A 23,884-nucleotide genomic window follows, 5' to 3' on the forward strand; every position below is an offset into this window, starting at 1 on the left:
GTGAATGGGAAAGAGTGCCGAGTGCTTCGTGATTCCGCAGCTACAATGGATGTAGTTCACCCCTCTTACGTAGAACCCGATATGTTCACGGGCGAGTGCGCATGGATCAAGCAAGCCGTGGAAGCTCATAGAGTGTGTCTGCCCGTAGCAAAAGTGCTTATTGAAGGACCTTTCGGAGCAATTGAGACGGAGGCCGCAGTGTCATCTATGCTGCCCCCCCAGTACCCGTACCTATTTTCGAACAGGTCCGATCACCTCCTGCGCGAGAAGGGGCCTTTGTTTGGTGAGGCTAGCGTTCAGGCCTTAACCAGATCGAGAGTTCGGGAGCTCGCTGCAAAGGCGGTAGTTGCGGGGCCGACGTTGTCGAACAATGAAAAAGGGTCGGAGGCGCAGCAAGCTGATATTCAGAGCACGTCCGAACTGAATAAAATTGAACCTGTAGCGTTGAAGGCACCAGGTACTGGAGAGGAAATGCCCGACACGGGAAAGTTAGAAGAGCTATCTGCAGATTTGCTCATCGCGCCTACGTCAGATGGACTTAATAGGTTGCTAAAAGTCAGCCGGTCGGCTTTGATAGCCGAGCAAAAAAAGGATGGCAGCCTAGAAAACATGCGCTGCAATGTCAAGGAAGGTATCGCCAAGAAAAATGCTCGTTTTGTGGAAAGAGGTGGGGTCCTGTACCGGAAGTATCTAGACCGCAGAGGAGTGGAGTTCGATCAGCTGATCGTGCCTCAGTGCTACCGTCAGGATCTGTTGCGCTTGTCGCATGGCGGTTCGTGGTCCGGACACCTAGGAGTTAAGAAGACTAAGGACCGTCTCTTGCAAGAGTACTATTGGCCAGGGTGTTTTCGTGACGCAGAACACTTTGTGAGGACATGTGACACCTGTCAGCGGGTTGGCAAACCAGGGGACAAATCGAGGGCGCCGTTGAAGTTGGTACCTATCATTACGGAGCCTTTTAGACGGCTCGTTATTGATACAGTGGGACCTCTGCCGGTAACAGCCACGGGGTACAGACACATTTTGACTGTGATCTGCAAAGCGACAAAGTTCCCTGAAGCAGTGCCACTTAAAGAACTCAGCTCAGTTGAGATAGTCAATGCACTACTGTCCATATTTGCGCGAGTTGGTTTTCCTGCGGAAATCCAGTCAGATCAGGGCACAGTGTTTACAAGCGCTTTGACGACAGCCTTTCTCGAAAGGTGTGGGGTAAAGCTGTTACACAGCTCAGTGTACCACCCACAGTCGAATTCCGTTGAGAAGCTCCACTCCGTCATGAAGCGCGTGTTGAGAGCATAGTGTTTTGAGCAACAAAGTGATTGGGAGCTGTGTCTGCCTGGGGTGATGTTTGCATTAAGGACCGCTCCGCATGCGGCTACGGGGTTTTCACCAGCTGAGCTGGTGTACGGTCGCTCGCTGCGGTCTCCGCTTCGCATGCTTCGAGACTCGTGGGAAGGCAGGGGCGACGACCCAGTCGTGGTCGAGTACGTGCTTAGTCTCCTCGAACGCTTAAGAAGGGCACAGGAGTTGTCAGGTGAAGCAATGGCAAAGGCCCAGCAGAGGGCCAAGGTTTATTATGATCGGACAGCCAGGGCCCGTCGTTTTGAGGTGGGCGATGAGGTAATGATATTGCGCACATCGCTAAAAAACAAACTCGACGTGCAGTGGGAGGGCCCAGCACGGATTGTTCAAAAACTGTCGGACCTTAACTACGTGGTGAGTCTGCCAGGAAAACGGAAAGCACAGCAAGTTTACCACTGTAATCTGCTCAAACCCTATAGACAACGGGAAGCAGTGGTGTGTATGATGGTGAACGTTCCCGAAGAGCTTCCGGTCGAGCTTCCGGGACTAGGCTCAGTGACGAACAGGGAAGACACTGATCAGGTCATTAGTGACTTAATCATTAAAGCACCGCTGTCGGCTGAGCAGAAAACCGAACTACACCAACTCTTACAAGAGTTTCAAGGTCAGTTCTCTGAGAGGCCTGGTAGGACTTCTGTCCTTACGCATGATATAGAACTTACCTCCCCAGAGCCAGTACGATCCAAGGCGTACCGGGTGTCACCCCGCCAGCGCGATATTATGGAGGCTGAGGTAAAGAAAATGCTACAGCTCGGTGTTATTGAGGCGGGTGAGAGTGATTATACCTCCCCTTTGATTTTAGTTGAGGTACCGGGCAAGGAACCTCGTCCTTGCGTCGACTACCGCAGGCTTAATTCCATCACTAAGGATCAAATTTATCCGATCCCTAACATCGAGGAGCGCCTTGAGAAAGTTAGTAGTGCTCAGTTTATTTCCACCCTAGATCTTGTCAGGGGTTATTGGCAGGTTCCACTTACAGAAGAGGCTAGTAGGTATGCGGCGTTCATTTCACCAATGGGAACATTCCGTCCTAAAGTTTTGAGTTTTGGTTTGAAGAACGCGCCATACTGCTTTTCAAGCCTCATGGACAAAGTGTTGCGGGGACAGGAAGAATTCGCTTTACCGTATTTAGACGACGTAGCGATATTCTCCGCATCCTGGTCTGAGCATATGGCACACTTGCGGGCAGTGCTAACCCGCCTGCGCGAAGCGGGCTTGACAGTCAAGGCTCCCAAGTGCCAATTAGCACAGGCCGAGGTTGTCTACCTCGGTCACGTGATTGGACAGGGTCGTCGCCGCCCCTCTGAAATAAAGGTGGCCGCTGTGCGAGACTTCCCGCAACCGCGCACGAAGACCGATATTCGGTCGTTCTTAGGTGTCGCCGGCTACTATCAGAGGTACATCCCCAGGTACTCCGATATCGCGGCTCCCCTGACGGATGCTCTAAGAAAAACAGAGCCCCAAACAGTCGTCTGGGGCGAGACAAAGGAAAGAGCTTTTACCGCTCTAAAGAGCGCCCTAACAAGCCAGCCTGTGCTACGATCGCCAGACTACACAAAAGGGTTTGTTGTTCAGTGCGATGCTAGTGAGCGAGGCATGGGCGTTGTACTGTGCCAAAGGGACAATGGAGAAGTGGAACACCCCGTCCTGTATGCTAGTCGTAAGCTGACCTGTCGTGAGCAGGCGTACAGCGCCACCGAGAAAGAGTGTGCGTGTCTCGTGTGGGCTGTTCAGAAATTGTCATGCTACCTAGCCGGCTCGAGGTTTATCATTGAGACGGATCACTGCCCTCTCCAATGGCTGCAGACCATCTCTCCCAAAAATGGCCGCCTCCTGCGCTGGAGCCTCGCTTTGCAACAATATTCCTTTGAGGTGCGTTACAAAAAGGGGAGTCTCAACGGTAACGCCGATGGCTTAAGTCGAAGCCCCTAACGTAGGAATCCGCCTCAAAGTTGTTTGTTACTGATGTTTTCTTCCTGAGGCAGGATTTTTAACATATTGCTTTTGTTTAGTGTTTCAAAGTGATGACGTGCTTTCTAGTGCAATTTTCTCATTTGTGGACGCGTTCTGAGTGCTGCTTGACTACTGTAAGGAACTAGGCAGTAGTATAAAAGGGGAAAGAGCCTGGCAGAGCTTAGTGAGGGTTGTCTCGTGCTTGCTGACTGAGCGGTTGCGTTTCGGCGTAGTTCTAACGCTTGCTGGTAACGAGCACAAAAATGGCAACTCTCCCGAAGTCACTTTGCAGTGCCCTGTGTGAACCTGAACCTGAGAACGAGGCCTTCTCTGTGCGCTGCGCTCAAGCAACGTCGAGGGACGACCGGTTTCGATTACGAGCATCATCGAGCGACATCCCTCCGGACAGCGGATGCAGTCCCCTGACCATCGGGATCTCCTTCTCCCGGCGGGGCGGTCTGTTACGTTTCGCCTACGACGCGCGGTATAGCCGGCGCGGATGCAACGGACGTCGGGGGTTCGTTCAAAGTGGCGGTCATTTTGGGCCCGTTCAGTGCTGCCGTAACGCCTCCCGCCAAGCGCGTCCAGGCAGGTTTCAATGCCACGTGTCGTCGGGTGTGCGTGTGTGTGTGTGTGCATGTTGGTACCCACGCTTGTCAAAGCGCGGCAGCCGGGGAGAGGAGCTCTCCAACTGGGAGGCGAGGAGGTCTGACCGGCGCCGGCCCGGCGGACGCATCACTTCACGTCTCAACATGTCCGTGCGTCGCCGTCTCGTGCGACTCATCCCCAGCCGTTCCTTCTTGCCCTCGACTCCGAGGGTATAAAAAGCAGCTGCCCCGGACGCCAAAGAGACTTCGATTTTTTCCTTCGAGTAACGTGGTCGCCCTGACCGGCTGCTCTTTTGCGATGCCAGAATAAACAAGTTGTTCTGTTGGCAGTCGACCCATCCTTTGCCGGGACCTTCGGATGTTTCCAGCTGTGCCCCAGGCCGCCAGGCCAACGCTACCCTTGGGGCTTGCAACCCATTTGCAACAGCCGGCAGCTTTGAAGGTGAACAAACAAACACTGCAAAGATTCGCTGCAATATTTCTTGGAGAAAAAAAGTTTAGAACATTCTGGAAGGTACAAAATGCTTCAGATTTATTTAGGAACTAACCTCTAAAAGTATAAAATTACAGGTAAAAAAATTTTTTTGCTGAAAAAAATTTTTCCTAGCACTAACTAAAAAAAGGATGTTTTCGGAGTGTCTTTGATATATATTGTTCATGCCCCGCAAAGAAAATTTGAAAGTGCAATGTAATATATTGAAATGTAGCCAAAAAAAAAAATGTGAGATGCGAAAATATATCTGCAATGGCATTTCTGTGGATCTACTCACATGAATGTTAACAAAGGTAATAAAATGTTTACAAAAGCTGCAGAATAATTTGTTTTACAGAAAACTACTTAGGAAGATGTTTCGGAAGATGTAGGACCAGTTGAAAGGTGTCCACAGCTTTTGTGAACCACTGCGGGCAACTTCAAAGCGTCATTCCTAGGTCAATGCCCTGATTTCTACTGGGCTGGAACTTTATTCTTGTTTAGGCAGGTAGAAGTAAATCTTGTCCATATGATGTCTAAACAATATGACATCAATGCGATGTGTGAACTGGCTCCAGGAATGAACAAACAGACAAGAAGCAGAAAACGAAACTCATGGGCATACAGCTGCCCATGTTTCCTGCTGAGGTTGCGCAGCTTCTTCGTTGTAATCAAAATCCTGAGCTGCAATATCACTGCTGCATGATGCATCGAGAAGGTCTGCCAATGCAGCTTAATCATGCAATGCAGGATTTTTCCGAGTGCATTACGTCGCCGCGGCTGATGCCGTACTGTGTGCACACTGCGCCGGGACCTCAACTTCACAGGCGTTTAAAAAATTGTCACCTTGCAAGAAAAATACAAACTACGCAAGAAACAAGAGTAGAGTGTCAGTTGAGTTTCCCCTCTTCAGACTGGGCCAGTTGCAATCCCCTTCAGGTGGCGATGAAAGGAAACACCTTGCTGATGATGAAATCGGGGTTTCTTGATGACCCGGTGGTTCTAGCTCGCAAACATTCACGTTATTTGAAGAAAGGAGAAGGCTAACTTTTTATTTACAACGTAAATAAAACAAGAAGAAACAAAGCAAGAAGAAAACTATTTAAATGACTAAACCGTTGATCAGACGAATTCAGCCCTCGTTCAACCCAGAGCGCTGACTTTTAAACCCTCTGTCTCCGCCCTTGGCGGGGACAGCAACCAATAAGATTACAAGTGACTCACCTCACTAATCAGTGGTTAGGGAAAGGAAAATAAGGTTTCCGCCAACTAAGCACAGATTGGGGAAAGAGTACTGATTAAACATTTGGGAAAGGATAGGTTGCAATCAAATACACAAACAGTACAAATGCAACCACCCTTTCCCACAGTACCCACGGCACAGCCTTTACTACTTTCCCAACATTGTCATCTGTTTTCTCTTTCGCACATGCGACAAACATGACAAACATATGCCGACGAGACGATTACTCAAGTTGTTTACAGAACACATCAAAAGAGAAGAACACAGTCGTTATGGGAATAATGGGTTTCATGGTCACTCGGCTCCTACCCAGCCGTATCTCCTTCATTCCTGAAGTCTCGGCAACCCCTTGACAGCGCACACATGTCGACAGCTGTATCTGATTAGGGTTCTTGGCGGGTTATGCCCGTGTTCGCCGCAAGAAGGGGAGGCCAGGTCCCTTTGTTGGCGACTTCCGACCCCACTGGAGCGGCCTTCCTTGCGAACACAAGACCAACGAATTCGCGGAAAGGTCAGCGAACTCCACAGTGTGTAAACAACCCTCTAAATGGCGCAACAAGTCTTTGATGGCCCTGGTAGCACTGAAATTACACTTTGAACCCGTCGATCACCAGTGATTGATGCATAGTGGCACGGTAAGGAGACTGTTAAGGGAACAGTACTTTTTGTTTGCATCCAGTCAGCTGTGTTCAGTGTTCTATCTTTGGCTTATGCATCTATGCCTGTCATTTGCAAAAGGATGTGGCACAATAATCAACAGCTTTGTACTGTATTGTATGGCCTGTGCTTGCCTTCTAGTGCTTGTGTGCACAGGAATAAGGCCGGTGAAAGTGTTTGTGTGCCTATCCTTTCCAGAAGGGATGAGTGCAAGCATACTAAGCAGTTATGCTTAGTGGCTAAGTTTGCAAACGTTATCCACTGCAGTGGCTGAGTCACTCTGGTGCTCCACTGCTGTGCACGAGGTTGAAAGTTAGAACCTGGTTTCAGCAACTGCATTCTGATGGAAGTGGAATGCAAAAGCACTTGGGTATTGCATTGTCAGAGCACATTCAAGAATGCCAAGTGCTCGAAATATAATATTGAGTTCATGCCGGGCCTAATAGCTTCATCCTCGACTTTCGCATGTAAAATTTAGTAGTTGCCGTACTAGGGATCGAAACATTAATTTCTTGTAATTCTCTTTGCACAGCAGCATTTGGTTTCTCAACACACTATTTGGCTTTGTGAATATATTTTCTTACCACATTGCTATATGGTGTTGAAATTCCATTCCCCCCACCCCCAGTAATCCTAATAATGAATAGCAACTGCCTGTGACTGCTGGGAACCATGGTGCAGCTTAGTCAGCATATAGCTTTCATTGATTCTTTATTGTGACTATTCATCACTGGTGCTTGTGGGAGCACCTTCGCATTCTACATCTGTTCTAAATTTGGCTTTATTGTTTAGTAAGAGCAATTTTTCCAAGCAGTGTCCTGTCAACCTGGAGCTATTTACAGGTTGCCCGAGTTGCCTGTGTTTATTTTTTTTTCTTTTCAGAGCATGCTCCCAACCCAAACCCACCGTTATTCCTGAAAAAGCGGAGGTATTTGCCTGCCTGATTGAAAGCCAGTGGATAAGGGATGGTCACAGGTAATGGAGCACTTCCTGTTATTCATGCTTTTCGTTATGCATATTCTGGAGCCACATACTTTGTAGGATGTCTAGATCTTCTACTGTTATTGAACTGGCTTTTGGTGGCTGAATTTCTGTGTGCAGCCTGTATATGTATATAATCTAGGGTTTTTCGTATTGGGGTAAAACCCAGTTTAACCCGATTTTGGCACCCTGAGCAGATTTCTCGAAAATTGTGTAAACCCGATTTCTTTGCAAAAATGCGCCTTCTAAAAGATCTCCTTTGCCAGAGCAGTACAGAGCTCAACGCATCACATGGCAAATAGCTGATGACTTGTACTTATTCCGGAGTGGTTTTCTCAGTCAAGTACCGATCATATTGAACTTTCTATGATGGTTGTTCATTGCTTTGCTTTATCTGAAGATAAGCTCCAGAATATGCTTTAGAAGTGAGAGTCCAGGTCACAAATGCTGTCTGGATGTCTTCCTTAGGGGATTGTATGAGTGCTACCTATGCTAATGACATCCTGCTTCATGGTTAGAGAACAGGAGAGAGGAGGCAGAGTGGTTCTCCAAAGCTAATGTGCACTTAAAGTGGCCACTTTGGTATTGAATGAATATTTTCACAGTGTGCAAATAAAGGCAGGCAGGTCTAACACTGACACTGTGGTGCTGCAGAAGGGTATGATAATGCATGCTGCAAAATAGCATTTCTGAATGAGAAAAAAAAAATGAATATGATTTGTAAACAGCTTCTTGATACATGTCATTTCTGTATTGTTTCAGAAACTTGTGAGCTAAAAGCAAGGTCATTTCATGTACTGTACAAAGACAGATGTTAGTGTATGTATATCTTTATTGGAAAAGATAGCTGGAAAATAAAACTGATTATGAAAATTTTAGTTCAAAAACCCGATTGGTACCTGAATTTTAGCTGAAATATATGGTGCCAGATATTTACCTCCCGAGTCTTCTTTGCTGCAGAAACAGGCAGCTGAGGTCTGCTAAGAAGTATGGGAAACTTATCAAAAGCCCCATTTTCATATGTACCACAGGTAATGAGAGGTATTCAGCAGTATGGATTTATTCAGGAAACACCGCGTGTTGCTTGGCAGCTGCTAGTACAACTCATTTTCAGTCGACTCGCTGACGCCGCTGCCAGCCGGCTTCAAAGAGGACGTTCCTAGAACCTGCTGCCCAGGAGCATATGGGGTCAAACTAGAGAGTGGCTTATTGTGCTAAGTGCGCCTGTTCACTTGGGCTTCAAAACACTGCGGCTACCATGTCAACGCTGTGCTAGGTCTAGGGATAGGCGAACGTTCGTTATATCTATGACCATTATATTTGGACTCGCATGCACTAACATCTTGTAACACTTGTATTTCAGGGTTAGCAAGCAAGTGCTAGAAGCTGTTTTGGAGATGAGAGATGTTGAACTGAATGCTGCATACTCTGATGAAGAACCTTATGATTCGGAAAAGCTTAGTCAAGTTAAGCATGGCTTCAGGAGACTCTCGGAACCTTTTCATGTGCTCTCAGTGGACTTCAACAACCATAAGGTGTGCTTTAATCTGTATTGTTGGTAAATAGGGAACAGTTCCTAGTTTTTAATTGCTTTCCTGAATGCCTTTTTGCTGTATTTCTGAACTCTGACATTGCTTTTTGCACAGGAGATTCAAGATCTGATCAGAGGTGTTCATTTGAAGGAGCAGGTGCTCTGTGCTGAGTCTGGAATTCTTGATGCTGTGTGTCTTTGGTTTCGCCTTAAAGTTGGGGACACTTGGCTGGACACAGGACCTGATTCAGAGACCTGCTGGGAGCAAGCTATATTTAGGGGTACGTAGCTTCTTGACACAATCCTGGACATTACTGCTGACTGCTTCTTGAATGCTTCCTGAGTGCTTCCTGGGGAGCTGGATTTAAATATCGAATCAAATGCTGAGTATTTCTTGCTGCTAAGAATCAAAGGAAAAATAGTGGCAGTGTCAAAGCTTACAAAATTTTAATTTATATGTTTCTAAGAATGTCGTGTGGAATCCAGCTAATTTGAACTCACTTAGTTTGAACTTCCGACTTATTTAAACTGATGCTTTGGTCCTGTCAACTTCCAGTGTGTTAAAAAGGCTCCTCTTAATAACTCCACATTGTTTGAACATATTTTTAATCTTCTTCAGGTTCAAATTAGCAAGTGTCGACTGTAGTGCCTTTATAAATGGAAGTGAATAAAAATGTGTTGCACAGGGCAGCATTAAATTAGGTGACAAGTGAAAGGTTACTGAAGTGGCGGGGAGTTGGCGTACCAGTTTCAAGATTGAGAAGTTGCTGAAATTTTCAGGTCCGTCAAAGATTGTGTTGACGTCCTTGGAGGTAATATAGCTGGTCATGAAGTAGCTCGCACAGTTAACATGTGCTACAGCTGTTTAATACGAAAGGATTCTATTTATGATGTGCTGATTAACAGTGTTCTTAGATATCTGAACATCATGCTCTGCTTTGACATTAATCAAGCACATTGTGTGTACAAGCCCAAGCAAACTGATTATCGCTCTGTTTTCTTTTTCTTGCATCATTCTCAGCTTTGTGAGAGATGTAATAATGAAGGTCACCTTCATTACTGCATTCAGTAATTCATGCCTACCTGCATTTCTTAGGTTTCCTTGCATAAATGGACTAATCCTGGGGTGGCTCTAATAAAAAAGGATGAAAAATCAAAGGGTCCCGGCCCTTGCCTGCTAAATGGATTGTTTGTTAAAAGCAGCTGTCCACTGCCAGTTATAGTAGAATTAATGACCAAGTGACCGAGTGATGAGTCAAGCCTTTGAAGAGGGCTCACCAAGTTGCTCAGTATGATGCACTAGATAGCAAGGTGTCCGCAAGAGGAAATTTTATGTGATACATTCTTTCATGGTATCTTCAATATGTGAAAGGAAATACGAAGGAAAATGTGAACATAGTAGCTAGCTTTGCAGTGGTTATAAATTATGAAATTTATCGAAGTTAAAGGGGCACTGAGGACGAATATAAGTTGGCCTGTATTGATAGCATAATCACAAAGAGACCATCCTTACCGAAAACAGGAACTTTTCTAAGCATGAAAAGGAAAAAATAAATGAAGTGTTGCTGCCATTGCCTGATTTTCTTCAGAAGCAAAATGCATGCCTCCACAGGGGTTCTTTTGCGCAGATCTCAGAGGCTATGCTACACGACCATTTACTTCAAAATGTTGAAATGAAAATGAAAATTGGTTTTTGAGGAAAGGAAATGGCACAGTAACAGTCTCAGATGTTTTGGTGCCATATGGGAAGGGATAAAGGAGAAAGTGAAAGAAGGAAGGAAGAAAAAGGTGCAGTAGTGGAGGGCTTCTGAATAATTTCGACCACCTGGGGATCTTTAATGTGCACTGATATCGCACAGCCCACAAGGGCCTTTTGCATTTCGCCTCCATTGAAACACTGCCGCCATGGTCGGGTTAAGTCCATCCTTTTCTGTAAGGATGCCTAAAGCTTGAACCGACTGGCGGGAAGATTTTTAAATTCAATTTTCTTATCGATAAATGCGTCCTTTTGAGGTATGGGCTGCCTGCTTACAGAATCACTGGCAAACCAAACTTGGATGCGACACATGCGATAATGACATGGTACATGTGATTTAGTTATCTTGTGATGAAGGGCTGCTCAAAATGCCAGATTAGCAGTTTAGCTGAGTGTATTAACTGGTACAGCAGTGCTCTGAGCCCCCATTTTTAGGAGTTTCGGTTAAGAGTCATTGTTTATAGAATCTGCTGTAACAGACAAAAGTCATGCTTAGACCACTAACGAAATCATGGGGGCTGTGAAGATTTTGCGACTGTGTGCTATGTCTATTAGAGCTCCATCACCATTAGTACTTAAACCGTTGAGTAAGAAGCTGGACTATATTTAAATTAAACGCACAGGATCCATTAATGTGGCAACAGGATTAGATACGTACACAAAGAAGTGCACATCTGTTTATGTCGTGCTCCTTCAAAGGGTCCGGGCTTTTGTTTATTTTCCATTTTCTGTCTTTTTTTGTCTGTGTGCAAGGGGAACAGTTTTAATGAATGTTCCAGTGCTCTTGTGCCAGAGGGCTCCTTCTGTGCACACGAAAGAAGAAACATCATGAAGTGAGCTGCATGAACTGAGACATACACAGTAGGACGAAGAAACAGATGAACACGGCTACATTCCTTCTATTTCGTCTGTTCATCCTACTTTGTGCATCTCAGTCTGAGCTATTCACTTCATGATGCTTCGTAACCAAGTAGCCCGCCAAAACATCTTAACAGAAAAGAAGAGATGAAAATCATGGCAGGAACTGGTGCTACGTTCCTGCTGTTATTCTGCCCATGTCTTCACGTCATTGCTATTTGTTTGTGTTTGTCGAAACATAAGAATCTGTTTATGAGCTCTAGTTAAAAGGAAACTAAATATTTAGCATCTCTATGCAGCACTGGTTATTTGACTTTCCAGCACACCGCCACACTAGATTTGCGTTCTTGGTTTTATTATCATTGTTTTTCTACTGGCAAATTTAATTGCCTGCTTTTGGTCATGCAGAAGTAGTGCGGATAACATGCATTCCTATTTACTGACGCACAGTGACGAATAAATGTTCTCGTCACCCCGATGACCCATCGGCTCTTCCTACTCTTCACCGTGCTACCGCACGGGCGCGGCGCTATGCACAGCGGCTAGGCAGGCAACGCTGGGCTGCATGGTGTGCCCGCCTGTCCTCTACGCAGGGCAATCGACATCTTTGGAGAGTGTTTCACGCCATGGAGCGCCCTTCTCAGGTTGCAGATTACACAGAGGGCATTCGCCTCGTGCTAAATGTGGATGAGGACACATTTGCACCCCGTCATTTTTTCCAAACCATGACTGCACCGCTACGTCTCCACCTGACTTATCGGTTACAGAGCCCTCCGATGGGATTACTTCTGACCTCACCATGGCAGAGCTGCTGTCCTCCATTGAACGTTTAAAAACTGCTACTACTCCCGGGCACGACGGCATACCTAACTCCTTATTCCGTAACTTGGAAGGGAAGGCTTTGCAAACCCTACATGATAGTTTTAACGAAGTGTAGCATTCTGGCGTCATGCCGAGAGACTGGAAGCATTCTATTGTGGTTCCAATACCCAAGTCAGGTCAGCCTCCAGTATCTCTCTCAGCCCTTCGTCCAATTTCCCTTACGCCTACCATCTGCAAGCTTTATGAAAACATTCTAGCCGCACGCTTGTCGTGGTGGCTGGAATCCCATGATTGTTACCCAGATTCCCAAATTGGTTTCCGCCCACAAATTGGAACGGAGGACGGCCTTGCTACTTTGGCTGCTGACGTGCTTGACCACTCTCCGCAGAGGCACCTTGTACGAACCGTAATCGCTACAGACGTAACAAAGGCATATGATAACATCCTTCACTCTGCCATTCTTGCCTCCCTTCAAACTCTTGGTCTCCCTCACCGGTTCCTCCTCTCCATTCACGCCTTTTTAGCAAATCGAACCTTCAGCGTGCGTGTCCACGGAAAGCCCTTGGTAACTTCACTTCCAATAGAGGAGTGCCGCAGGGCTCCGTTCTCGCCCCTACATTATTTAATGTGGCTTTAATTCCTCTTATTCGAGCCCTAGAGTCCATCCCTTCTATCCACGTGCTTGCGTATGCCGATGATATAACCTTGTGGTGCTGTCATCCAGATGCGTCTATTCATCAGTCGGTCCTTCAACACGCGCTGGATGTATTGACATCTCGCCTCCCACCTCTGGGTCTAACACTCTCTCCTACTAAATCATGTTTCATTCGAATTGGAAATAAAACCGGCTTACGTAAAGCTCCCCCCTTAAATTTTACGGTACATAATTCTCTGATTCCTCAGGTAGAAACTGTTCGCATTCTTGGTCTTCTCCTCCATACATCTGGGACTGGCACCCCGTGGCTGACAGCCACCCGTAAATCGGCTCACGCTACTCTAGGTCTGATTCGTCGCATAGCTATGCGCTCTGGTGGCGCACGTGCTCATACGGCCTGCCAGCTTGTGCGCTCTATCCTTCAGCCACGGATAGTATATCAGGCACAATTTCAACGTCTCACTCGCAGACAGTGGGACTCCCTTGAAGCTATCAATCGTGAGGCTATGCGCGTCATAACATATCTGCATCGTTTAACACCCATACCTGTGCTACAGGAGTTTGCCCAACTTAATACACTCAGTGAAATCATCGACCAACGGGTGGCAAATAGAGCTCGGAGGCAGTCTCTCAAACTTCATCGTATAAAGACACTTCCACCGTGGTCCTATTGCCAGCTCACTGACAATCGCCCCACTGTTTCCCCGTCGGTATCAGCAGCGTATCTGCCTGAAGGGTGCATATTATACACGGATGCGTCACATTCTGCAGAGAGGGGAGTTACTGCTGTGTATAGTCCATCTCATCCGCATCTCAACTCTCGCGCGACGTATACTGCGGATACGTGCACTCCCCTGGCATTGGAACTTCAAGCCATTTATAATGCCATTGCTTCCCTTCCGCTCGTTCCAACATTCAATATAGTTCATATTTACACTGACTCCTGCGCCGCCCTTAAACAGCTTAATGCTGTTCAATGGACGTTCCAGATTTCACAATCAATTCTAGTGCTCTGCGCAAAGTATCCATGTCCTGTGCGCATACACTGGATTCGCGGCCATGCCCAGGATCCACATAACATTCAAGTGAATGCTGTGACTTATCTTCATACATTAGATGATCCGCCACCTTCCCCTCTTCCCCCAGATCCGTTCCTGTCCCATGTTTCCGATTCCAAAGTTCTGCGCCAGCGAACACGCGCTCTAATTCCTGTGTGTTCGCACCCTCTCCCCCGTAGTCTTACTCGGCAGGAGGAGGTATCCGTGCGCCGGATTCAGGCAGGGGCGGCTCTGACACCATCTGTCCGTCATCGGTGGCATGCCAAAGATCTGCCAGCACCTGACAGGTGCCCTCACTATAGCGCTGCACCGGACATATGTGATGTGCGGCACTTGTTGTGGACGTGCCCAGCGACGGCTGCTATCAGAAAACGGCTCCTCAGGGACGTGGGCCTGCGGTGGAACCGTGAAAGTGACTACGTGAAGTGGACTATGGACAACCGTTTCATTAGCAACCTCTGCGACTACCTCAGCGCAACGGTTCTTCACTCCTTCTTTTAACTTTCAATCCCGTGCATTCCTTCTCCCCCCCCCCCCTTCCTTTTTTCAACTTATGCCTCATGGCACACTTCTCGAATAAAAAAAAAATAAATGTTCTCCTGGTTTCGTCTTACTGCACCTAAAGATGCAACCTTTGTATAGTTTATTTTTTTTTAATGGCATATTGTTCTGTTCAGAACTTACTCGTCTGTCAAAAAATATTGTCTGAGCAGTTGTTGTTTAGAATATGCTCAGCCTTCATAGTATGGCGATCATTTTCTTGTTTTTTTTACCCATTCCTTGCATCCAATTTTCAAAGAATACTTGCTACCCATTTTAAGTTTGTATCTAGATTGCTGTTAGAATTTTGCACTAAGTAATAAATGCTGTAACTTCTCTAGTGTGCAGTAATAATGTATATATTGTGAGCCTTCCATGGATCGTCTTCTTTCACTTGTACATACCATCATCATTCCATGGCTCCGCCTGTGGCACGCGTCTCAGGTTTGTCATTAGAATAAACGCCAGGCACGGCCGTCTTGCCGTCTCGGCCTAGCCTTCTTCCACAAACGTTCTGCCGTCTTGGTCTAGCCTTCCTTCACAAGTGGTGGAGGCGCTGGGTAGGAGGTCTGTCAGGGCCGGGGTTGTCTTCGGTTGGCATGATGATGGTGGTAGGTGCGAAACGGCAACCGGAACGCAGCTCCAGCGAGAGTCAGGGTACAAGGCAGTAAGAGGATCGAGTTTGATGACTCCGGCAACAAACATGCTCTCCGCTCGCAGCAACTAGCCAACGCCTACTGCTGTCCCATCATCGACCGCCTTACCGGTGCTTCGAACCCATCCAATGCTCGGCTTCGCTGACAGCTACACAACTTCAAGCTCGAAGATGGCATCCTACGCCGCTGCGTGTATTGCCCTGATGGAACCCGCTGGATCCCAGTCGTGCCGCGGGTGCTTTGCTCCCATATCTTAGCGGCTCTCCACGATGACGCTACTGCCGGTCACCTAGGTTTCCACAGAACCTACAACCGCCTGAAGTGACATTTCTTTTGGCCTGGCCTATCGTCCAGCGTTGCTAAATATGCCGCTTCCTGCCTGCTGTGTCAACGTCACAAACGGCCGACTTCTCCACCCACTGGCCTCCTACAACCCTTTCCCTGTCCCGCCACGCCATTCGAAGTTGTCGGCATTGACTTTATGGTCCCCTGCCTCTCTCCGATCGAGGTAACCATTGAGTCATCACAGCTGTCGATCACCTTACGTGATACGCCGAGACTGCTCCCGTGCCCACTGGCTCAGCTCAAGAGGTAGCAAATTTCTTTTTGGGATCTATTGTATTGCAGCAGGGTGCTCCCTGGGTGCTCCTAAGTGACCGCGGGGAGACCTTCTTATCGACAGTCGCTGTCGAAGTTCTTCACGCATCATCCACCCTTCATATGACAACCTCAAGCTACCATCCCCTTACCAACGGTCTTAACTGAGCGTTTTCATCGCACTCTTTTGGATATGTATGTGACACCGGATCATCGAAATTGGAACACTGTTCTACCGTTCGTCACTTTCGCCTATAATACAGCAATACAGCGGACTGCCGGTTACTCTCTGTTCTTCCTCGTTTACGGTCGCCCTCCCACCACAATTCTCGACAGTTCTTTCTTCTCTACGCCTGAATATACCTCCACATCAGTACCTGCCCAGTTCGTATCCCGTGTGGCCAGATGCCGTCACTTTGCTCTCCTCAACACTGAAGCCTGCCAGGAAGACTGCAAGAGTCGCTATGATTCTACTCATCGTTTGGCCTCTTTCTGACCAGGGGACGAACTACTTTACACACCCCTGGCCTTAGTGATAAATTTCACCACCGCTACCTTTGTCTCTACAGGGTCATCAATTGAACTTCCCCAGTGAACTACAGTGTCACACCTGTTGTTCCCCCAGCTGATCGACGCCACCGTGGTACTGAAATTGTCCACGTTTCCCGTTTGAAACCGTTTGTGCGCCGCGGTGCATCGGTTACATAGGAGCGGCCAGGCAGGCTGCTTCCAACCCCCGGACAGATTGTGTGAGCCTTCCATGGATCATCTTCTTTCACTTGTACATACCATCATCATCCCGCGGCTCCGCCTGTACCACGCGCCTTGGGTTCACCATTAGAATAAACGCCAGGCACGGCCGTCTTGCCGTCTCGGCCTAGCCTTCTTCCACAAATGTCCTGCCGTCTCGGCCTAGCTTTCCCTCACAATATGTATATACTAGTAAAATCTCGATGATACAAATCTCACCAGGTTGCAAAAAATATTCGTATTATATGAAATTCATACCACCCAACATGAGCAAACTCCATAAGCAGAAGTATGGGAAATACATCCATGAAGATTGTTTACGGCTGACGGGATTAGTTTACAGCCGTGCCACTGTTCACTCCCCACGATGTGTATCATGCGACTAGCGATTGCGATGTTCGTGATGTTTTGAATTGCGTACCACAGCTCACTCCAATTTCGGCGATCTCTCACATTGTGTGTGTACAGCGCGACTGGTGATCATGGCTTTGGCGATGTGCAGGCAACGCTTAGTGCTCATGGTAGGGTCGCGGCTCACGCATCCCTGTCATCCGCAGTGGGACGGGAGATTGTTTGGAATGCCCCAAATTCTACACATTGTACTCAATGCACACTGGGCAGGGAATTTTGCTAATTCGTATCCTGAACTTGGTATCAATCGTGATCATATCGTCGAGATTCTACTGTACAAAACCTTTTCCTTCATTATGAGTACAATTCACTACTGTTATGCAATACAAGCTGCGTAAATTTCTGAGCATATTTTCCTATTTTGTCAGTGTGAAAAAGTTTGTGGTTTAATGTATTTGATGGTATAAATGTCCTTAGAAGCCTAACTTGTGAAATCTTGAGCTCCCCTGATTTCTCTCCTATTGTTTGTATGAATAGATCTGTGTTTTTGTCCATGTGTCCTTTCTTTTTAACTAGTGTTCTTTTTTTTTTGTGCAGGGCCAAGTGTGCAAGTATGCAGCGGGGAAACTGTCATGCTTGAAATATCTTGCCAGGGCCACATCACTGTGCACTGTGAGTTAGACTCCTTTATTAATGCCCCAAAGAAAGCAGTGACAAGCTTGGAGTCCGAGGTTATACGTGCACTCAACGGTCAAGCACCCATAATGGCACAGATTTCAGAACAACTTGACGCAAGGCTTGGGAATCGTTCCACACAAAACATTCTGGACGCCTCACACATTCCACTCCTGGGTTTGCTTCTGCTTCGACGTCAACCAGACTGGAAGCTCACCTATGTGCCAAATTCCAATTCCAAAGATTTTGTTGCCTCTTTTGTGAAGGCTCACGGACTGGAGATGGCTGTGAATGCGGTGGAAAACCTGGAGGAACTACATAATGGCAAGGGGAAGCAGTACGATATATTTATTGTGAACGTGTTTGAATCATCGGGGCTCCTGCGGCAAGGTGTTTTTGAAGACATTGCACTGCTCAGGTAAGTTGGTCGTGCACTGCCAATTTTGTGTTGTAATGTTGTCAGGTTATAGATTTGGCACATGCGAATGTTATTTTGCCAGCTTTTGCCATAATGCCTTTTGACAGGCATTTTGTTCAAGTTAATTAGTTGGAATTACATGTGCACAATTCCTATTTTGTACGTGGAGCGCAGCATTGTTTGCCATCAGTGTAAACAGGCTAATTTTTCCTATGCTCTGTAGCTGATTATTACTACATAATGCTCATTTTTGAAGTGCTAGTTCCCAAGACAGTGGCTCCCAGCTTATGCATGGTAGTTAGTCGTTTTTTCAATGCCAGGGGTTCGCACATGCGCTGAATGGAGTGCTGGTGGAAGCTAGAGGAGGTGTAGAGGTGTAGTGCGGGCAGGAGCAGGGAGGAGGGTGCACCGTGTATGCTGATGGTGAGTGTTTCTCGAACTATGTCACGAATGCAGTGCTGACAGAAATTCGCCTACATTGCATTGCAAATGGATGCCACTTGCCAAAATATGTGCTCAGCATTCCTAAACCTGTGTATATAAAAGATATTACCAACAGAAACAGGCTACTGCTATGTCAAAAAACTTGCGGGACACTTGAGCTTCGTCTTTAATAGTAGATGTTAGCATGTCCCGTTTGCAGTGTCTACTGAACGCTCACACAACGACCTAATTCCTAATTAGTATATGCATAATTACTCCCATTCGCATCAGTACATGTCTCTGAGGCACTTAACTAAGTCAAAAACCAAACACATTCACTAGGTCCACCTTTATTCAGCTTGAACCAACGGGCCTTCATGGCGTATGGGTAATGGGCCCATCTCGCAATTCGAACATTTTCGGGTTCGATTCCCCACATAATTAACACAAATTTTTACTCTTTGTCTTTAAATGATTCTAAGATATTTGTGACCATTCATAGGGTTATCTGAATTTTAGTGTGAAAGCACTCATATGCTCACCGACACCGAGCATGAATCTTGTGTCGATCTTTCTTGTGCCGTTGCCGAGCAACAGCGGCGCCATGTTAAGTTAAAAAGAAATCGTATAAAGGCCCACAACTTGGAGCCAAATCCACGGCAGCGTGAACAGATCAGCTTCTCAGGCTGCTACGCGAGAACACTAGGCTATGGCCGCAGCCAAACATGCTTCGAGTTAAACTGGAACACACTCTCGCGCTGTGCATTGCACGTCGTCATCATCTTAAAATTCTCTCTGCGGCGCGAAAAAACATCAACTTAACCTCGATCAGAGCTTAACCTGAATGTAATATTGTCATGCTGACGACCCAGCTGGGCAAAACCATGAGTCAATCAGGCTAAACATGTGCTTTCGCACGTCTACTCGGTTTAACTGTATTAAAACACTTTGAAATTCATTTCTTGGGGATATACGCATTGCAATGCTGACGCCAGCTTTTCTGTGGCATGGGGCTGTTAACGCTATCACGTTAAAATTTACCATTCTTGCCATTTTTGTTCTGGATTCTTATTACTGTCCTTTTTAAGTGATTTTCTTACTTAAACATGCAGTGTTAATTTCAGCAGCTGTGGTTGAAGATGAAAAAGTCTGCCTCTCAGAGAAAGAAAAAAAAGAGGGGGTTTCTCTAGTCTTGGCTTTCTTTTCCTTTTTACTTTCTTGCTGTCTTGTCTTCTTCGTTTCACTTACCTTGATAGCAGTTGCCTCTTTTGAATCTGAGTAGTGTGCACAATTCAGAATTTTTTTTCAAGACACTCTTCTTTTCTCTTTATAGGAAGAGCTGTTTAAAACCTGATGTTACAATGGTTCCGTCTTCTGTGACCTTGCGTGGCGTACTTGTAGAAAGCGAAGCACTAGAAGAACAGTCACATCTTGTATCAGACAGCCGAACCCTTGGATTTAGGATTGCAGACTCTATTAATATTTTTCAGGTGAGTGCTTTTTCATGCGAGAGACTAGGAGGGTTTTGTTTGTGTGTCACAGTCTCTAGAAAGTCATTTTGTTCTTATGAAGGCATCTTAGGGACAATTTTTTATTGACTAAAATGCTGTGCACAGCCATTCTTGATTCAACACAAATTCATTCAACGAAGAGTACAGAAAGCCGAAAGCCGGTGGCATTGCTCCCAAGGGAAGCAGTTGCTGACCTTTTCTTTTAATGGCTAGGACCAAAGTTATTGTGCAGGTTTCGACAAGCATGCATGCAGCAATGCAGTTGAAGCTGTTTAGAGTCCATTTGGGAAACATTTAGCCATGGAATTTTTTATTTTTTCGGAAAATAATCAAACTTCATAAAGAATTCTTACAGAAACACTCAGAAGCAAACCATCTATAATAAATGAGTATGCTAGTCAAAACATTTGTTTTATACGAGAGCATTTGGATATACATTTATAAACTGGTAATTACCTAGGGGGCCAAGCATGCTTGACCCTTATGTATGTAAGTCCAGTATATAGTCCTTGGACTACACATGTATGTTAATGTTTTATGTTGTAAAGACTATACAGTAGTTTTTTTTTTTGAAATGCCCATTATAAGGTGCCATTCCCAATGCGGTTCTCAATCGCAGCAATTTTTGCAGTCATCCTTGTGTTTAGGCTACCTGCCATCGGAAACTTTACAGATTCTGCATGTCATAACTGGCATGAGCAGTCATCTCCATTCGAATAATATTGTGTGTCTTCTCCCTACAGACCACGTTGAAAATAAAGCACATGGCTAATCATCAGTGCCTAACTTCATTAGTCATGTGCGTAACTTTGCTGGTGTCACAGTTGGCAAATGCAGTGTGCTGCTATGCATTTCGCTTTGCAGGCAGAAAGAGCCTGACGTTAGTGCTATCCATGTTACCTCTTGGGGAAAAAAATGAGTCAAGAAGACTGCAAGGGTGATTCTTTTGTCAATATAAAATGATAGACTTTCTTTGTTCCAGCAGTGTGGATAATGTCGATCTTGACGTGTTCTGAGACTGCACAGTTTCTTGTAGCTATATGGGAAAAAACACGTACACTTGCCAAATAGAGTGGAAAGAAGTGTTTCGGCACCTGTACTGGTTCATGGGATGTACACCCAACCCCTGTAGACTGTGTGCTGGGTGCCGACAACCTATTAAAAAAAATTGGTACTTGAATGAGAATTCAGCACTGCAGACTACACATTGGGTGTGGCTTATAGTTAACTACTATACATCCCCTTCAGGCATGCATTATGCTCCACTGTCGAGAATGATCCGAAATTTCGTATGTGTATACTTAGAATATACCATTTTTCACAAAAGTAACATGAAGAGCTCAGAAACTTTAGGAATTCATGCATGCTGCAGAATTCCACATTCATTGAATTGCAGCCTTATTTTGCAAAAAAAAAAAAAAGCAAAAGCACTTCTGTGCACAATCATATTGTATTTTATTTATCATCCGAAGCTGTTTTTGCAATGAAAAATCAGTTGCAGTGTGCTTTTGTAAAACATTCCTCCGATGGGAGAAGAAAGTGGCAGTGCCAGACAGCACTTCCTTGGCATGCCATGCAGCTTGGTGACGTCCACCTCTATTTCTTGGTTTGGAAAAGCAATTCTTGTAGCTGGACATGAAATGGCCCTGCCATTCTGTGCAGCAGAGATTTCAAATGTAGCCGGCTCACCGACTTCCTGAAAGCAGCACTAGACGGTTCGAGAAAAATTTGAAATGTGTTCAGGAATATGGACACCATGCTGTGAGGGTATATGATCTGCAGCCGTTTGGCATTGCTAAGCAGCTGTAGCGAAAGATGGTATGTGAAGCACATCTGAATTCTGCTTTTGCTTGGAAATTGGTGTTTATCTGGAGGCTAAACAAATATCTCTATGTGGCGTGTTCAATCACATTTGTAACGTGATTGGCTCATTATGTTCATTGATGGTTTTTTTTTTTTAGTGAATGGCGGTTAGCTTAACCTCTGGGATCCACACTAAATAAACTGTGTAGACATACAGACTTTACTTCTGAAATTGGCCGGTGATGGTGACACATTTACTTCATTTTTTGTCCTTTTCTAGCTTTTTTTAAAAGCTCTGTTATTGGTGTATGTACTGTCTTTGACATTATATCGCGGTAGTCTGTTGATACAGGCCAACTTCCATTTTCCCTCAGTATCTCTTTAAAGTTATGAGATGTGCAGCATGAAATATATTAATGGGCCCTGTTTGGCTCCTTGAAAATGATGATTAAGTACATTCACTGCATGGACTATGGCACTCAGCAATATCTCAGCCTAGTGGCGCTCCTGGCTACGAATTGCTCATTCCTGACCATGGTAGCCTTGCTAATGCTTTTTGATGTATGAAGTGTGGTCAGCTTGTAGCCACAGGCATAGATTGGCACCTGCCACATGACAGCAGTGCCCATACGCACTTGCCATTTCTCCACAATCTAGGTGTTATGAGCACCTACAAACTTGGCTTTATTCAGAGCCTTGCAAAAATGCATTTAATTGGGTAGTACCTTTTTACTGTGCAGTAAATACCCATGAAAACGTACAGCTTGGTTAAGACGAATTCTCGGAGGAACCTTGTGAGACCATTTGGTTTGCTTCCCAGAGGATTCAATGGAAAAAAAATCACTTTAATACAAACTGTTTCTCGCTTGTTTCAGTTAAGACAATTCGAATTTTCACAGTGAATGCGATCCCCAGCGACCACGATCCCCAGTGACCCCGCACAGCGGAACTCTTGGGGTGTCTGCGCGGCATTGCCGAGAAAAACATGTGAAAAATGCTTCTACGCAAAAAACTGCACCCCGACAAGATAGCTTGCGTGCAACTTTGTGCTGTTGTGTGGAAAAGCTGCCTTGCGGGGGCGTGCTTTCTTGTGGGGAAGCTTTCTTGCCAGTTAGGAATGTGGCAGGGCATCTTCAATCCTGCTTGTGTGCGGTGTAGAGATGCCAGATCTCGGCATCGTGTGTGCGTCACGTGCCACTAGTTGCCATCAGCGGACGAAAAGGCGCGCAGGCACGGAGTGCACCCACTCGTTCACTTAGGGCTTAAACGGTTGGGAGCCGAATTTTTAACTTACACGGCGATGTAATATGCGTTGTCGTGGAGGTGTAGAAATGGCCATATACCGGCGTGGCATGGGCATTGCCTGTAGCGGGCAGAAAGGCACATGGTGCACCTGCTCGTAGAGTTGATAACAGGTAAACTGCGGAAGGAGCGAGGTAAAAGAGCTGCGGAAGAGGGAGCGAAGAAGAGATGGCAAAAAGAATAAAACTAGACTGATGCTATTTTTTTCGAATAGAATAATGTGACTTTATTTCATGCCCTCATTGTTCATCTCACTTCATGCATAGTACCATATAAGTTCTGATGCAATTATCCTCTTACTGTGAGGTCATTTTATTTATTTTTTCGTGCAGCGCATATTTGAACACGCATATCATGCTCACATATCTTTTTTCGGGGCACTTCTACTGGAAAGAACTTTTGATAAGACAAACAAATTTTTACGTCCCTTCAAGCTCGTCTTAAAGAGAGCCTGCTGTGTTTACTTTTGGTAGCACAATTTGTTGAACTTGTTGAAGTGCAAAAAAAAAAGTTCTCTTTATGTTTTCATGAATGCTGAACCTCCTGCTTGCTGATAGTTGCCAGCAGGCAACCAGGATGTTTTTCTCATAGTTTTCTCATAGTTTAGGAGGAAGGTGGTAGAGTGGGTTAGGTTGACAAAAAACAAGCAAAGCTTGATATTGTATCTTTGTGTCACGATTCTTGTTGTGTGCTTAGAAAAAATTTTGTCAGGATTGCATCACTTGTAAGGTGGTGTGCTTATTCTGACAGGTTTCTTGTGACTGATGGAGAGGTATACGAGGGCCTGTATTTGTCATAAAATTAAGGTCACACGCCAGCCTACTATGTTGCAGTTCATATCAGTGATGATGGTGATGATGTGTTGGTCTTTACGAAGGTTTCCAAGTGATATATGCTTGCCT

The 23,884-nt window shown here is 45.8% G+C and overlaps 1 protein-coding gene across 3 annotated transcripts in view; it reads left to right on the plus strand.

The window, feature by feature from the left end:
- Nucleotides 1–23,884, plus strand: part of LOC144129004 (protein arginine N-methyltransferase 9-like) — a 118,788-nt gene that overhangs the window by 93,993 nt on the left and 911 nt on the right. For all 3 annotated transcript variants that reach the window (XM_077662866.1, XM_077662867.1, XM_077662865.1), the window contains exons 6-10: nucleotides 7,178–7,270; nucleotides 8,640–8,811; nucleotides 8,923–9,088; nucleotides 17,448–17,943; nucleotides 19,700–19,856. In XM_077662866.1, the coding sequence (XP_077518992.1) occupies nucleotides 7,178–7,270; nucleotides 8,640–8,811; nucleotides 8,923–9,088; nucleotides 17,448–17,943; nucleotides 19,700–19,856 (1,084 nt within the window). The remainder of the gene's footprint in view (nucleotides 1–7,177; nucleotides 7,271–8,639; nucleotides 8,812–8,922; nucleotides 9,089–17,447; nucleotides 17,944–19,699; nucleotides 19,857–23,884) is intronic.

Source organism: Amblyomma americanum, chromosome 4 (assembly GCF_052857255.1).
Source record: "Amblyomma americanum isolate KBUSLIRL-KWMA chromosome 4, ASM5285725v1, whole genome shotgun sequence".
Lineage (NCBI taxonomy): Eukaryota > Metazoa > Arthropoda > Arachnida > Ixodida > Ixodidae > Amblyomma > Amblyomma americanum.